Raw genomic sequence first — 14,381 nt, 5'->3', positions numbered from 1 at the left:
TCCCATGGCTCCATCCAAGGTTTTACTGTAATTCCAGTGATGCTGAACCCTTTAACAGTTACACATCGCCATCTGTAGGTCAAACCTTCAAACGTTTGTCTGAGGTTTTAAATTGGACCGTCGCTAAGACTTTGATCAGCCTTGGATATAAAATAATTAAAAGAACTCAGCATAAACCTTAACTTTGTGTGAACTTACTTGATCCAGGGGGCTCTTTGTAATGGAGCTTCTTGATTTGCGGACATTTCCATCAGTGTCTAAAAAAAACCAGACATTTGCATTATCTCCAAAAAGATTTTGTTAGCATCTGAATGCACAGGTTTTGTTTTCCTAGCAGGATAAAGTATGTACTTTCATATTTCTGGTAGTAATTATCGTCAGTGTTGGACTCAGATGGTAGATGGACAGGTTGAGCTCAGATTGCAGAACCATTGGAAATCATTTCACATGAGAAGCGCCTTGCTGGTTCTTCTCATAATTTTTCCTCGGTGGAATATTTGGTGAAAATTACAAGGACAGATTCATTATGGGCAGCAGTAGTTCAGAAGGGAGAGTGGGTTGTCCAGTAATCGGAGGGTTGAACGATCATCTCTGTTTTGTCCTGGGCCAAGACAGACCTTGGCGGTTGGAGGGACCGGTGGCACAAGTGTTTGGCAGCCTTGCTTCCGTCAGAGCACCCCAGGGCAGCTGTGGCTACATTATAGCTCATCATCACCAGCGTGTGAATGTGTGTGTGAATGCATGAATGACTGACTGCATTGTGAAGTGCCTTGGGGGGGGTTGTAGGACCCTAGAAGGCACTATGCAAATACATTTACCATTATCTTCCCATGGGGTCAGCGCTTCATTAAATGGTTATACAGTCTCACTAGACAGAGACAGGTTGCGAAGGATTTCAAGGCTGATGAAACAAACGTTAAGTCAGTCAGACACGATGGACTCAGACAGTTTAATAGACGTATGCTCCATTATATTGCAATGCTTGTCCTAGTAGAGGTGCAGCATCAAACATGTGGAAGCTCCAGATGTTTGGAGGCTATATCTCAATCACATAATCAGCAGCATTTCAATTCTACTTTCTGGGGTATGGACAAGTGCAGATGATCAAATGAAGAAAAGCAGTTAGAAAACAGCCCATGTGTTTGGTTTGTATGAACTCAACACAATGTTCAATAAGTGAAGCCGTTTTAAAAGTGTCTGCTGCATCGAGCAGGAACGAAGGTCTGAATTATGACTTTTATTAGCTGAAGGGGTAAAATGAAAAGAATGGGGAGACATATCCAGTCTATAAATATAATGTAGGTGATTGGTCTGTTGACTTCCTGTGAGGGTCTAACTAACACCGCTGTTGTTTGTTGTGAGTTTGCTGCATCAGTTGTAGGTTACCGGGTAACTCTTGGAGATCCAGTCTGTGTCGCCTTCTTTTCCCAGCAGAGTCCCGGCCTCCAGCGGGTGGCCGACCCACCAAAGCCCCACACTGCCTTCACAGAGCAGCGAAGGCCCCAAAGCAAAACCACGAGGAAGAACTGAGGACAGAAAGTAGGTGACATCAGAGGGGACAGGAGGAAAGTGACGAGCCATCAGCCTGTAGGAACAACATAAAAAACAAAGGTCATGGGTTACAATTATGCCTTTTTGGGAGACTTTATGAAATGTAGCATTCAGGATCTGTATGCTAGAGGCCCTAAACTGTGAAAAGAGTACAGTAATAATGGTTGGAAACTGTTTAATCAAAACTTAATTTATATGTATACAAATTTTATTTGTATGAAATATGACAAGTCTCTTAGATTATTTTAAGCAAAAAACTTGAAGAGAATACAATATACACTTTATAATTTGTTATTTATTGGGCAAGAAAATGCTTTTCCACAAACAAATCTCTTCGCTCAAATATAAAACCAAAGTGGCTGATTTACAAGGGCTAAAAATCCACACTGGTCAAAGCACAGAAACTTTGAATCCATGTTTGATGAAAATTTGAAAAAATAAAGACGCAAAGAAATGTTCACACTAATATTAAAAGAACGTCGCTTTTATAATTGTCTGAGGTAACACTACATAATAAATAAGGATGCAATCTGCTTTAATTATATTAACAAAAATAACTGTAAACAAAAACATATTAATTGTATGCAGCCAACCAGACTCGTAACGCAGAGAAACTCATTGTTGGCCAATATATATTGAACCAGAGCTAATCGGTTAGCTGTAAGCTACACAGAATTAGTAACTAAGTTCCCGTGATAATATCGTTATGGTTAAAATACATGTATACAGACTGTTGCTAAATACGTCGCACAGGCCAGTGCTGACGATAGATTTAGGTGTTTTTTAAACAAACAGCCCGAGAGCAGCGACTAGCTAAACAATAAGCAGATATCTGTGAGACATGAACCGTTTAAAAAATCGCTTACAAAATAAAATTACTTTCTACATACACTGTATTTGTTCGGCGTTTTGAAAAGATTTGTTCTATCTTTTAGTCCAGCAAAAACTCTGGGAAAGCTATCGTTATCCAGCCAGAATACATATAACCGGAAGTCCGGTAAGAAACATAGCTTGAAGACTTGGGTTCCGCAGAATTAAAGAGTAGGACCTGGCTGCAGACATCAGCTGGTGTGTCGAGAGCAAGATGGCGTGTCATTACTTTTACCGGAAAATCGACGAGCGAAAGACCTCGGCAGGAAGTTGGTCTTTTTTTGGCGGCCACTACGTTGTTTTTGTTTCAACCATACTCGGCGGGTTTCAATTGAGGAAAGGTAAGGATAAGGATGATAGATAAAGAAAGAAGGATAAGGATGAAATTAACTAATTGTTGCAATCGTTCTTAGTTCTTAAATGTAGGCACTGTAGCTTTTAAAGCTTTACCAGAGAATTACTGCAAAGGCACCGTGTTTCATAGCAAATTTTATCAATATTAACACGCAGTCTTAAAACTAATGCAGGGAGATCACAAGCTAGCTAACACAAAAGATACATAAATAAAGCTATCAGCAATTGTAGCTTAGCTTTAACTTAGCTATTTGAATTTCTGGTCTCCCTGTTTGTTAAAACAGTTAAAGTAATAATATTAACTTTATATATAATTTAGATATGATATAAAGACCACGATTTCTAATACTGACTTGACTGAAACGTTATTAATACCCATTTTTTAATTAAAAAGCGTAGATTTTCAGAGATTTGTAAGTGGTTTCAATCACTAGTTTTCATACGAGGCTAAAGTTAGCTTCCGATTCGGGAAATGGCTAAAGGGCTAATACACCCAATTTTTCTCTACTCTGACCATTTTTATTCTGCTCTAGCTCAAAACCTACAATACATACACTCTTCAAACCTGTTTTAGATTATTCTGGGCTCGTAGGAATGCATAAAACATAGTTTGTGATTTGTGAAACCTTCCTCTGATTTGTGAAACTTCAAAAAGACAGATTTATGAATTTATTTTTCAGCATCTGGCCCACACTGGAACTGGTCCTGTGCACCCAGAAATAAAATGTATTTTCTGGACAAGCTTAGCTTTCAATATCTCTAAATATTTTTCTGAGTGTGACATCCAGCAAGACATTCCTTCAGACACAGCAGATGTTGGACACTCAAACGCTGTCCCTTCAGACAAAGACACAGACGACTCACTCCCCGCATCTCTTTCTGTCCGCTGCAGCTCTCGTCTAGCTGCTAAACCCCGACGAGTTCACAGTCTGTCCAGCAGAACTCGACACCCCCCTGCTGGATCTGACTCACCCAAACAGAATGAAGAGCAGAGCAAAGACTCAGCTGAAGGCCTAGATGTCTCTCCATCACACCCTGAGTCCGTTGTCACAGCTTGTCCTGCTGAGAAGGTCTCTGAGTTGCAACCGGAGGTCCGAGAGAGGCGGTACAGCTGTTCCAGCTGTGGTAAAAAGTTCTTCCAGATTGGTCACTTGAAGAAACATCAGTTTAGCCACACTCATGAGAAACCATTCACCTGCCAGGCCTGTGGGAAACACTACACCTCAGCAGAAAGCTTCAAAGCCCATCAGGTACAGGGAGTGGTGGTTCTGTGGATTAGTAAAACATGTATTTTTATATTGATTTTCTCTCCTCTCATTTAACTTTAACATGGATGTTCTGGTCAGAGTCATGTCAAACAACTTGGGCCCCATATGGGTTTGGAAAATTGATTTAATCCAAAAAAAAAAAAGCCCCAGCTTCCAAACTTTTGTATTTTTTCAGTGGCTCAGGTAATGTCTTTGAAGTGATGACACAGAGATGTTACGAGATCAAGCTGAAGGCTGATGTATTAACTGGAACGCTGTAAAATCTCAGAGATGTCATTTCTTATCTTTCCCCAAGAGTTTAAAAATATTTTTATTTGCTATTTTCAAAGAACAACATAAAGGAGAAGCATGAAACAAATGAACAAAGAGCAGAGTTCAGTAGTCAGAAATCAGACAAGCCGCTGCTCAGGTGATATCCTCATGCTATAGTGTAGACATAAATAAGACATCAGGTTTTCTGTCATGCTAGACTAGATGCTCCATTAATAATCTGCACTTACCAGAAAGTATGATGAGGCCCAAAATGTCAGAACGTTAACCAGATTCCTGTGATTAGCACAGTTAATAAAGGAGACAGGAGAAAAACTGCCCATTATCTTTGTAAAGGTATCAGTTCTTTAGACGCAACGTGAAGAGACCGGTTTAAACTTTTAGAAATGGTCTGATGATAAATTCACTCTTATGTAAGGGTTAGGTTGTGATGCCCCAGATTATTGACAGATTACGGATTTAGCATTTTCCCAAACACCTTACCTACTTGGAATCTTAATTCCAATTCCCCCTCCCAGGTCGCTCCCAGTATCAAGGCCTAAACCTCCCTAGAGAACCTTAGAAATAGTTCTGGCATTGTAGAAGACGACACATTTCCACTTCAGTTACAGATAATTGCCAGATTTATTTTAATATTATGTGATTCATTATTGTTTTAAATGTCATTTTTAACTTCTTTTATTTTAATAATTTCTGGTCAAACGTCATTAGATTTTCAACATTAAAAAGATCTATAACGTGGATTTCCATGTGAGAAATCCTGAGTGAAAAGTCCTTTATAGTCAGGATTCTTAAAAAATGATGAAAATGTGGATTTTATTACTCAGATCTTCCATCATCTTATTTGACAGCCCTCTAGGCCAGTGTTGCTTGTTACTGAAATGAAAGGAAAGATTTTAACACAAACCAGACTCAGAACCAGAGCACTGGTGTACTGAAAAGATTGACCTCTCCCTTGTTAAAAAGCCCCAGCAGGAAACCAAAGAAGAATCAACACTCACAGCAGTGGGGCTGATCCATATTACTTAAAATAATAGAGGATTTGCTTCCAGATGAGTCACCGCGGTGAGCGTCCATTTTCCTGTCCCAACTGTGAGAAAACCTACTGTCTGAGGCGGGACCTGCAGGAGCACATGGTCCTGCACACCGGAGAGAAGCCTTACACCTGTGAGAACTGTGGCAAGTCTTATGCACGACGTCCTTCCCTGCGCGTTCATCGCCACCTCCACTGCAGCAAGATGAGCTACACACAGTCTCCAAAGGTCATTTCAAATCATACCAGCTTTATTAAAGGGGCCATATTATGGAAAATCCACTTTTTGGAGCTTTTCACCATCTTCTATTGTCATTTCCTCATGATAAATACCCCTAAACCCTTTTTTGACTTCATTCATGCATTTTCCTGTCTCGGCTGCATTTGACTGATGTTACGATTTTTCCTACATGCAGCAGAATGTAACCCATTTGCGTCATCTGGCATTTCTTCTCCCCCTGAACCTGTTCTGGTCTCGTTCCATTCGTCCTGTCTACAAAGATGCATGTAATGGCCAGCTCAGGATATGTGTTAGACGACATGTTTTGTAACAGACTCAGTGGACCAGCGGTTAGAGTGACAGGCTGGCATATAGTTTAGCGCAGGCGCGCCTCCTGATCCCGGCAGTAACTTTTTTCTTCTATCTTTAGCTACACTTGCCAGTATTATGTTTTCCACTCTTTTTCCACTGTTTTTTCTTTGTTTGTTTAGCCAATGTGAGTCCATATGAAGTGAGTCGGAGTGTCAAATAAAATACTGCTTTGAAATGACCAAATTCAAAGATCTTTGGAGACACAACAAGTATTTTGCAGATAACAATCAATGAAACTAAAATGTAAGTAAATTTGCTGGCCATTAGGTGTGTCTTTATGGACAGGACACATGGTTTTCACAGCGGCGTTTTGTCCCCAACACAGAGATAATTTGTCAGAATATCCACTCTGGTACTGGTGCAGATTTTTTAATGACTTTCAGACTAAAACATTCTCAACCACGGCATGAAATGAATCGCTCTATACTCGCAACTCTGAAAATCTGGGCATTAGTGGTCTACTTCCAGGGGAGACAGGTTTCAGATCTGAGACTAGATTCATGGGGAGGATGACACACTCAGTTTCCATCCTCATGTCTGCAGGTCTTAACTTGCACATGAGACAGGAAAATACATGAATGTAGGCAAAAATGGGTTTCATGAGGAAATAGCAATATCACATGATCAAAAGCTCCTAAAAGTGGCTTTTCTTTGATATGGCCCCTTTAAAGTCATCAGAGATGCTTGCTGCAACTTGTTTTTTGTTTGGTCTCCCAGGTGCAGTGTTCAGTCTGCTCCAAGTTGCTGGCCAATTCGAATTCCCTGAGGAACCACATGAAGCTCCACACGGGAGAAAAGCCTCACATCTGTCAGCAATGTGGGAAGTGTTTCAGACAGAAAGGTATGTAAGGTGTGATCCTGCAGCTGCAGCAATCCATCAGCAGTCAGCTGTGATCATTCTGATGGAGCTAGACATTTGTCTGACAGTTTATCTTGTTTAAGGCCGCCATGTTTGACCTGTAAAATAATCTGGACATTAAATCAGTTCAAAGGAAAACTCTTAAATCTGTATATGCATGAGACATATTTCATAGGTGCCAACAAGCAATCATAATAACCACGACAAACAAAATAAATAACAAATGTTAAAATATGTAAAAATGAGCTAGGTTAAATTAATGGTTCAGATTTTATAAGAGTTTTAATTGTTATCCAAACCTATGTGATTGTTTTTTTTTTATTCATCCTCAACAATAGGACTAAATCTAAATGCAGTTCACATAACAGCATCAAGGCTGTTTAAATAGAATATATCGTATTTTCCGGACTATAAGCCGCTACTTTTTCCTACGCTTTGAACCATGCGGCTTATAATGAGGTGCGGCTTTAGTCAACCAGAAAGGATGTATGCTAGAAAGTCTAATGAAGGAATGGTTAAAGGAGTGCTACGGAAAGCACCCAGGATGATTTTTTCACAGTAAAACGGCGCTGCGTGTTTTCCCAGCTTCACCCCGGGATGATGACAGCAACACGGAGAGCGACACTAACATCGCCACAGAAAAGGTATGTGACTAAGCTCTTCTGAGGCTGTTCAAGTCCGACACTGAAGAAGATGACTTCAATGGTTTCAGTGCGCAGGAGGACGATGAATAAACGAATCAATAACTTTTCCGCTTTGTTTGTTCAGTTATGTTCAGTTAAACTATGTTTTCAATTCAGTAGATATCTGCGGCTTTTAGCCCGGCGCGGCCTATAGTCCGGAAATTACGGTAATAGTCTTTATTGTCATTATGTCCAGAGGCACAAAAAAAATTAAGGGTATTCTCAAATGGTAAACATGGATGTTTCCACATCTGACTGTTCATAGACCAATGTCACATGCATTACTGTTGAAGAGGATGGGTTGTATCCCTCCTGACAAAGATGTCGTCTCATTATAAACGCAGCTGTCCAGCTGAAGCTCATTCTCTTCATTCCATATGGAGCCAGTCTCCTCCCCTTGAGGTCAGCTCATGGGTGCCCTGAACAAAAATGAGTGGAAGTGAATGAATGAGGCTCTGAAACAAATTTTCTGACCTGCTGTGCCTTACGCCCTGAATCATATCTGTTATACTTTCATTTAAATGAATAAAAATGTGTCTTTAAAATTCACTGACATTAAAGGGACTTTACGGAGTTTTGAATTTTTATGCTCGCGATTGCCCCCTCAGGCCAAAAGCGTAATGGCAGCTTCAATAGTGGGTTCATGCACGAGGCGTGCATGCTGTACGTGCACACTCCTTAACAAAAATAACAGCTGAGACAGTCCCGTGTGTGTGTGTGTGTGTGTGTGTGTCCCGGAGGACAGAGGACAGGAGAACGCGCAGCTAATTAATTAAATAATCTGGTTATGTACCTTTCTCTTCAGCACAGCCGACAAAGGTTTAAGATGGGTCAGTCCTGCATGCTCAGATGATTCCCTTCCGTTGCTTGAAAAATTGTTCCAAAATGAAAGTTGAACCCACATCTTTTTTATCTGTGAATTCAATGCCATTCGGCGAGTCTCAAATAAAAATGTGGGCATCTTACTGTAAAAAAATATACCATTAATGTAAATAAGAAACTCTAAATAAACTGTGTTCACATCTAGAATTGAACCCAGGTCTTCTGCACGAGAGTCCGACATTTTACTAGGTGAGCTAAAGCGCCAGTGACGTCTTTGTATCAGTAACTTTTATATCCTTGATGACAGCCGAAACAACTTTCAAAGAACGGTTCGGAGCGAAAGTGGCTATTTTGTTGCTAATTTGCAGGAAATATCTAGACGAAAGTTCTACAGAAAGTAGCTAAGGGTCCTCAGAAATGTAGCTAGCTTTGTCACTAGGTGTTAGGAACAGCGACAAAGTCACTGAGTTGGCACTGCCTCTCTCTCTGCTGCTAAAGCTACTGATAGCAAATGCTACGGGCGATGCCTGAGCGTGAACGCGCATGAAGCAGCCTGCTCGACCCGAGCATCTCTCTTTTTCTGTGATTTTGCAGAAAAACAGGCAATCACAGTAAAAATGCCAGGGCTCATTCTACAGGACCAGGGCATTGCTGGAGAATGTATGAAGAAGAAATGTATTATTTCTATACATGTTTTGGCTGTCAAACTTCCATAATGCCCCTTTAAATTTGAAATCCATGGCACATATCAAACTGGATCAGAAAACAAGTTTTATTGCTCCATAGACTCTAAATCATTGTTTTGACTGTAGGGGACCCATGGACCAGAAGTAGATGGCTGTGACTTGGATGCAGATGTAGTGTAATAGTTTATGCTCTTTTATGAAAGAGGAACCATTCTACATATTAATTTGAGATATAAATTTTAATAAATTAATAACCAAATTTTATAGTTTTAAGAAGACTCAAAGGTTGTTTTCATCGATAAACTGTCGATAATATCCGTGGGTCTGTGTTTCAGTTCAATGAAGAGACAAGTTTGAAAATTAAAAGTTTTAATTCTTCAAATTAAACTAATGATTTTGAAATGACAAGCATAGGAAACAACAATCAACATTGGCAACTTTGTTGAACAATCTTAAACAGTTGATATTTTAAACTTGCTCAAATAGACCTTGTGTTGAATGTGTGAAATTTAATAATGAGGTGAGATGAAGGCATGTGTGCGTCTGATTTTGCTTCAGGAAGAAACAGGTGTCTGAGTGAAAAGTGATGGGTTGAATAAAGGTTTTGTTGGAAAAGATGCATCAAACGCTATCTATTGTGTTCTGCCTCACCGTACGAGGACCCTCGTTCAGATCCGGAACGTCCCAAGAGGATGTTTCATCCAGGACACACCTTGGCTGGCAGAGGAGACGAAGGTGTGCGCCGATCCGGTCCAGAGATGCCCTCGGTACACGTGATGATGAAGCGTTTGCAGATGCGCTTTCTTAAGTTTAAATTACTCCGAAAATCAAAGACTCTGGACGAGTCTGCATTAGCGGTTGCAATCCAGCTATTCCTGTCTGGCTTGGCAGGAACAGCGTGAGGGGGGGAGCCGGTGGGCTCCGTTCCCCCGTTAGCGGTTGTTCACACGTCCTCTCTCTTTCGTTGTCAAACCCCGAACTGAATCATGAACTGAAAACTTACCAAAAGCCTTTCTCTTCTCAAAGCAAAACTTGTGCGTCAGAGCAAATGTGTTTTGGAGTTTACTGTGAAAGTTTGTGTGTGTGTGAGTGTTTGAGTGAGTGTTTGTGTGTGTGAAGGTCGTTTCCAAACATCCTCAAAACATTACTTAATTAAGCATTGATTCATTAGTTATTATGATTACCCAAGCATAATAATCATTCATTTGATTAAAATACATTTATAATGAGTACAATGGTAAAATGATTATTTAGCATTAATAAACAGAGGAAGTTTAAGACTTTGTTATGTTATGACTATCTTCCATGAGAACGCATCTTCTGGCACTGCAGGTGTTCAGATGTTATGGTTTGCAGCAGACTCTTGCAGACTTTATGTCGGCAAAAGTGGGTTAAAGTTCTGCGTGACCCAGCTTTGACCCAGCCGAGTCAAATGAAACCTTTGGCACAGAAAACCCATATTTCCTCACGTTAAACAGATCCTACTCACTCCCAGGAGTCCATAAATACTGTTGGACTAAATGCCAGAGGTGGAAAGAGTACTAAAATTTCCTACTTAAGTACGAGTACCAATACTTTGATCATTTTTTACCCACGTACAAGTAAAAGTACTTGCCTAAATTTTTACTCAAGTAAAAGTAAAAAGTATCGTATATAAAATGTACTCAAAGTAAGTTACTTAAATACATTTTTGTCATCATCAGTGCAAAACCACAACACCAGTTCACAACACGCTCACGTGTGTGCGCACACACACACACACACACACACACACACACACACACACACACACACACACACACACACACACACACACACACACACACACACTCACACACACAGAGTTTGATGGAAGGATTTCTATCTAATCCGTGAGAACAGGACGTGCACATTGATTGGATGAGATTTTTCTAGGATTGTACGTTTCAATTGTGATTAAAATTATTCTTTATTTTGAAAAAAAAGTTAATTTTTAGATGCCATCAGTATGTGAGGTATCTCAATGATTTCATGAAAAACTCTAACATGAGACTGTGCTCTAACCTGTCACATAACAAGCTAAGTGAAAGCCAAACATTTCAGATGGACCGTATGACAGCTGTTAACGTTGGCCCTGCCCTACTTTACCTCTACATTACAGTTCCTTTATCCATGTCCATGTAGAGCTCCTCTCTGACCTTCATGCTTATTTAGAGCAGCTGATTTTTAAAGTTAGCAGAGTTCATCCTTGGTAGTGGGTTCACTCACTCAGTTAAACCTTCACCACTGAAATCAGTTTGTTCATTCCAATCCTCCTAAATAATCCTCCAATCATCCAACTGGAATCCTTAAGGGTCCCGTAACGTCCATCCTGTCAGAATACACCTTGGGAGCCCAGGTGTTACTAGAACTAATGGTGTCTCCTCACCAGCGTGAGCCTCCAAACTGTGAAGGTTGGTCTCCAAACATGAACTTAATTCATGCATTTATCTCCTCTTGTAACACTTTAACATGTTTTAAAAGGCTTGTATCATGATATATTGTACCTATCTTTGGTCTGGGAGGTAAAACATAGAATATTATCATGAACACTGCAGAGATGTCATTATTTATGAAATAGAAGTTATTTTCCTGAGCCATTACTTCAGCCAAGATATAAGATGCATGGATTTCATGAAACCATGCTGCCTCATGCAGTCCTATATGTGTAACACACACACACACTCACACACACACACACACACACACACACACACACACACACACGTACACACTGCAGCATGTTAAAATCTTTTGAATGACTAATTAAACTACATTGAACTACTTTTGTAATAATTTAATCTCTTATTCTGGAGTAAAATAAAGAAACAAGCTAAATCATCATAAATCTGTGGCATCAAGGAGCAACTTCTGAGTTCAAACACAGGGATGGAGCACAATGTTTACACCTGAACAGTATCAGGATGTTTTAACTCAGATATGCCTGCTGGTCTTCTGTTTTATGAGCAAAGTGCTGAGAATCCACTTGTTAGGAGCGCTAAACGTCATTTTGCCACTTCCGTGCAGAGCGGTTGGGGAAACACATTTCAAACATGGAACCGAGTCCGGCTACAGAGCCGAGCAGAATTCTGATGACGTCACACCGGTGCGCAAAGGTGCGGGTTCCAACCCACAGGAGAGGAGGGAGAGAGGAGGTAAACAGCGAGTGAATCACAGGGACTATGATGTCTTTGAGCAAAAGTGTACACCCATGCCCCCCACGGTTTAGACGCAGCGCTCATGCTGGTGTCTCTTTCTGTTCCTGCTACACGCAATGTTTTTAATTTATTAAGCCTATAATTTATTTTTACTCAGTAACGGATATGATTTAAAATGTAGCGAATTACAATTCTTTTTTTAAAACTTACTCAAGTAAAAGTAAAATGTAAAGTGATGAAGTACAGATTTTAAAAACGACTTCAAAAGTATAAATATACAAAAAAAGCTACTCAATTACAGTAACATGAGTAAATGTAATTCATTACTTTCCACCTCTGCTAAATGCACATTACAATGGGATAGCTTCTTTTCATGTGCAACGCCTTGTTTAAACAAAGTAAGGCAAAGCGGATTAGAAAATAGCTTTTTAACCCCATTGACTTGCGTTCATTTTTTTTTTGTTTGTTTTTCTAGGGACCCATGTGCCGACTGGAAAGGGAGGAGACTTAGGCTCCCTATAATTGACTTGCTTTGGCTGCCATCTTGAATTTGGTTGACTCCAAACATTGAGCAATCGTTGATGCACATCTTATCATGACTCAGTGTTTGTTAAATTAAATTATGAGAATTTATGCACGCATACACACACGCACGCACACACACACACGCACGCACGCACACACACACACACACACACACACACACACACACACACACACACACACACACTTAGAAAATTATGCTAATTTGATGTTGGATGATTCATCACTGACAGCCAAAAGTACTTTTAGTTAATATTTATTTTATTTAAAAATGGAAAATAATGCTAGAGGACAGTTGGTAGCTTCAAAAGCATTCATAAAATGTTAGACTCAGTAAAATGTCAATATTATCATGTATATTATTGCCATGAACTCAGAATAAGATTACTTGTGTAAAAGTCACAGTCAGCTAGAAATTTACCAATGTTTTCTTATATAAGTAAACATATCTGCTTCAGGAGCGTCTACGTGTTTTTGTGACATTCATGACTTTAATTAGTTTTATGAGCCAAAGCAGCTGTGAGATTGTTATTGTGTGTATATAACTAAAGAGCTGATAACCTTGACTGATCTCTGCAATCTCAAAAGACACTTTTTTTTTCTATTTCTGATGTGATTTGCTGCTATGATACTTTATTAGGAGGAAAACAACTTAATGAATAATTTGGATGCATCGCCCCTTTGATTAAAAGGATGATGGTCTAGACGGTCGCTCCCCTTATAAATACCTCTCCTTTCATATTATCTTCCTGTCATCAAGTATATAGTCAGTTTTCCTCTCTATAGGAACATCCCAACAAACATTGGTCTGACGCCGACGTGGTGTCCACGTCCAAAAATGGTCGCGGTAGGACGGCCCGAATTTGTAAAAAAAATTAATTAATTAACAGAGCATGTCTCAGAAATCCATTCAGATACATTTGTATGTGCCTACAGTTATTTGTATAATTATTATTTTGACAATTACTTAAGTATAGTTCAACATAGCATTCCAGCAAATATTGGTCCAATGGCAACGCCGTGTCCACGGTCAAAAATAGTCGCGGTAGGACCCTACAAAACATTGGTCCGGCGGAGACGTGGTGTCCACGGTCAAAAATGAGGATGGTCCAAATAAAAAAAAAAAGTTAACATAACATTTCCTAAAAATCCACTCAAATTTGTAGTTACATGTTTAATTGTTACGTGTAATTCACGTCCAGAAAAGACGTCGGTTCAACTTTCATTTTGGAACTATTTTTCAACTATGATGGGACCGACGTTGTTTCACCGTTGATTAAACGTCCGAATGTTTGTTGGGATGCAGCAACTTTGGCGACACATTAAAGAGATTTGAGCAAAAAATCTTAAAGCTTTTCAAAATAAAACAACACTGAAGATATTTTCTATTTTGGTGCAGACGTTTGCTGACCTCCTGACTCTACTTTTCATGTTATTATTACAAGGTTTGTTATTATCTCACTCATAAACAAGATTAACAAAACATGCCTGTACCACTGGCAGATTTGAGTCAGGTCACCAGGGGATGGTGTTGCCATGGCAACCCAGGGAAGAACACTATGATTCTATGAACTCAGGTGAAATAAACTTGCTTGCTGTCCTGCGGTGGTTTACTTCAGGTGACTGATGTCGCATTTGCTCAGAGATAGATTAGTCAGGGATCTTTTTAGCTTA

General features: G+C 39.7%; 2 protein-coding genes across 3 annotated transcripts in view; one reads left to right on the top strand and one right to left on the bottom strand.

Annotated features, from left to right (window-relative positions):
• The window catches only part of LOC129155140 (zinc finger protein 408), a 63,465-nt gene extending 60,571 nt beyond the window's left edge, over positions 1-2,894 (bottom strand). For both annotated transcript variants that reach the window (XM_070554682.1, XM_070554683.1), the window contains exons 1-3: positions 2,442-2,894; positions 1,387-1,585; positions 199-257 (exon numbers count right to left, since the gene is read on the bottom strand). In XM_070554682.1, coding sequence (XP_070410783.1) covers positions 199-257; positions 1,387-1,581 — 254 coding nt within the window. In that variant the 5' untranslated portion in view covers positions 1,582-1,585; positions 2,442-2,894. The remainder of the gene's footprint in view (positions 1-198; positions 258-1,386; positions 1,586-2,441) is intronic.
• The window catches only part of LOC129156220 (gastrula zinc finger protein XlCGF57.1-like), a 41,869-nt gene continuing 29,492 nt past the window's right edge, over positions 2,005-14,381 (top strand). The window contains exons 1-4 of the mRNA XM_070554423.1: positions 2,005-2,051; positions 3,401-4,025; positions 5,366-5,575; positions 6,656-6,779. Coding sequence (XP_070410524.1) covers positions 2,005-2,051; positions 3,401-4,025; positions 5,366-5,575; positions 6,656-6,779 — 1,006 coding nt within the window. The remainder of the gene's footprint in view (positions 2,052-3,400; positions 4,026-5,365; positions 5,576-6,655; positions 6,780-14,381) is intronic.

The sequence above is a fragment of the Nothobranchius furzeri genome, chromosome 9, assembly GCF_043380555.1.
Source record: "Nothobranchius furzeri strain GRZ-AD chromosome 9, NfurGRZ-RIMD1, whole genome shotgun sequence".
NCBI classification, from domain to species: Eukaryota; Metazoa; Chordata; class Actinopteri; order Cyprinodontiformes; family Nothobranchiidae; genus Nothobranchius; species Nothobranchius furzeri.
The sequence above is the reverse complement of the archived record's forward strand: the minus strand, read 5'-3'. Positions and strand labels throughout refer to the sequence as shown.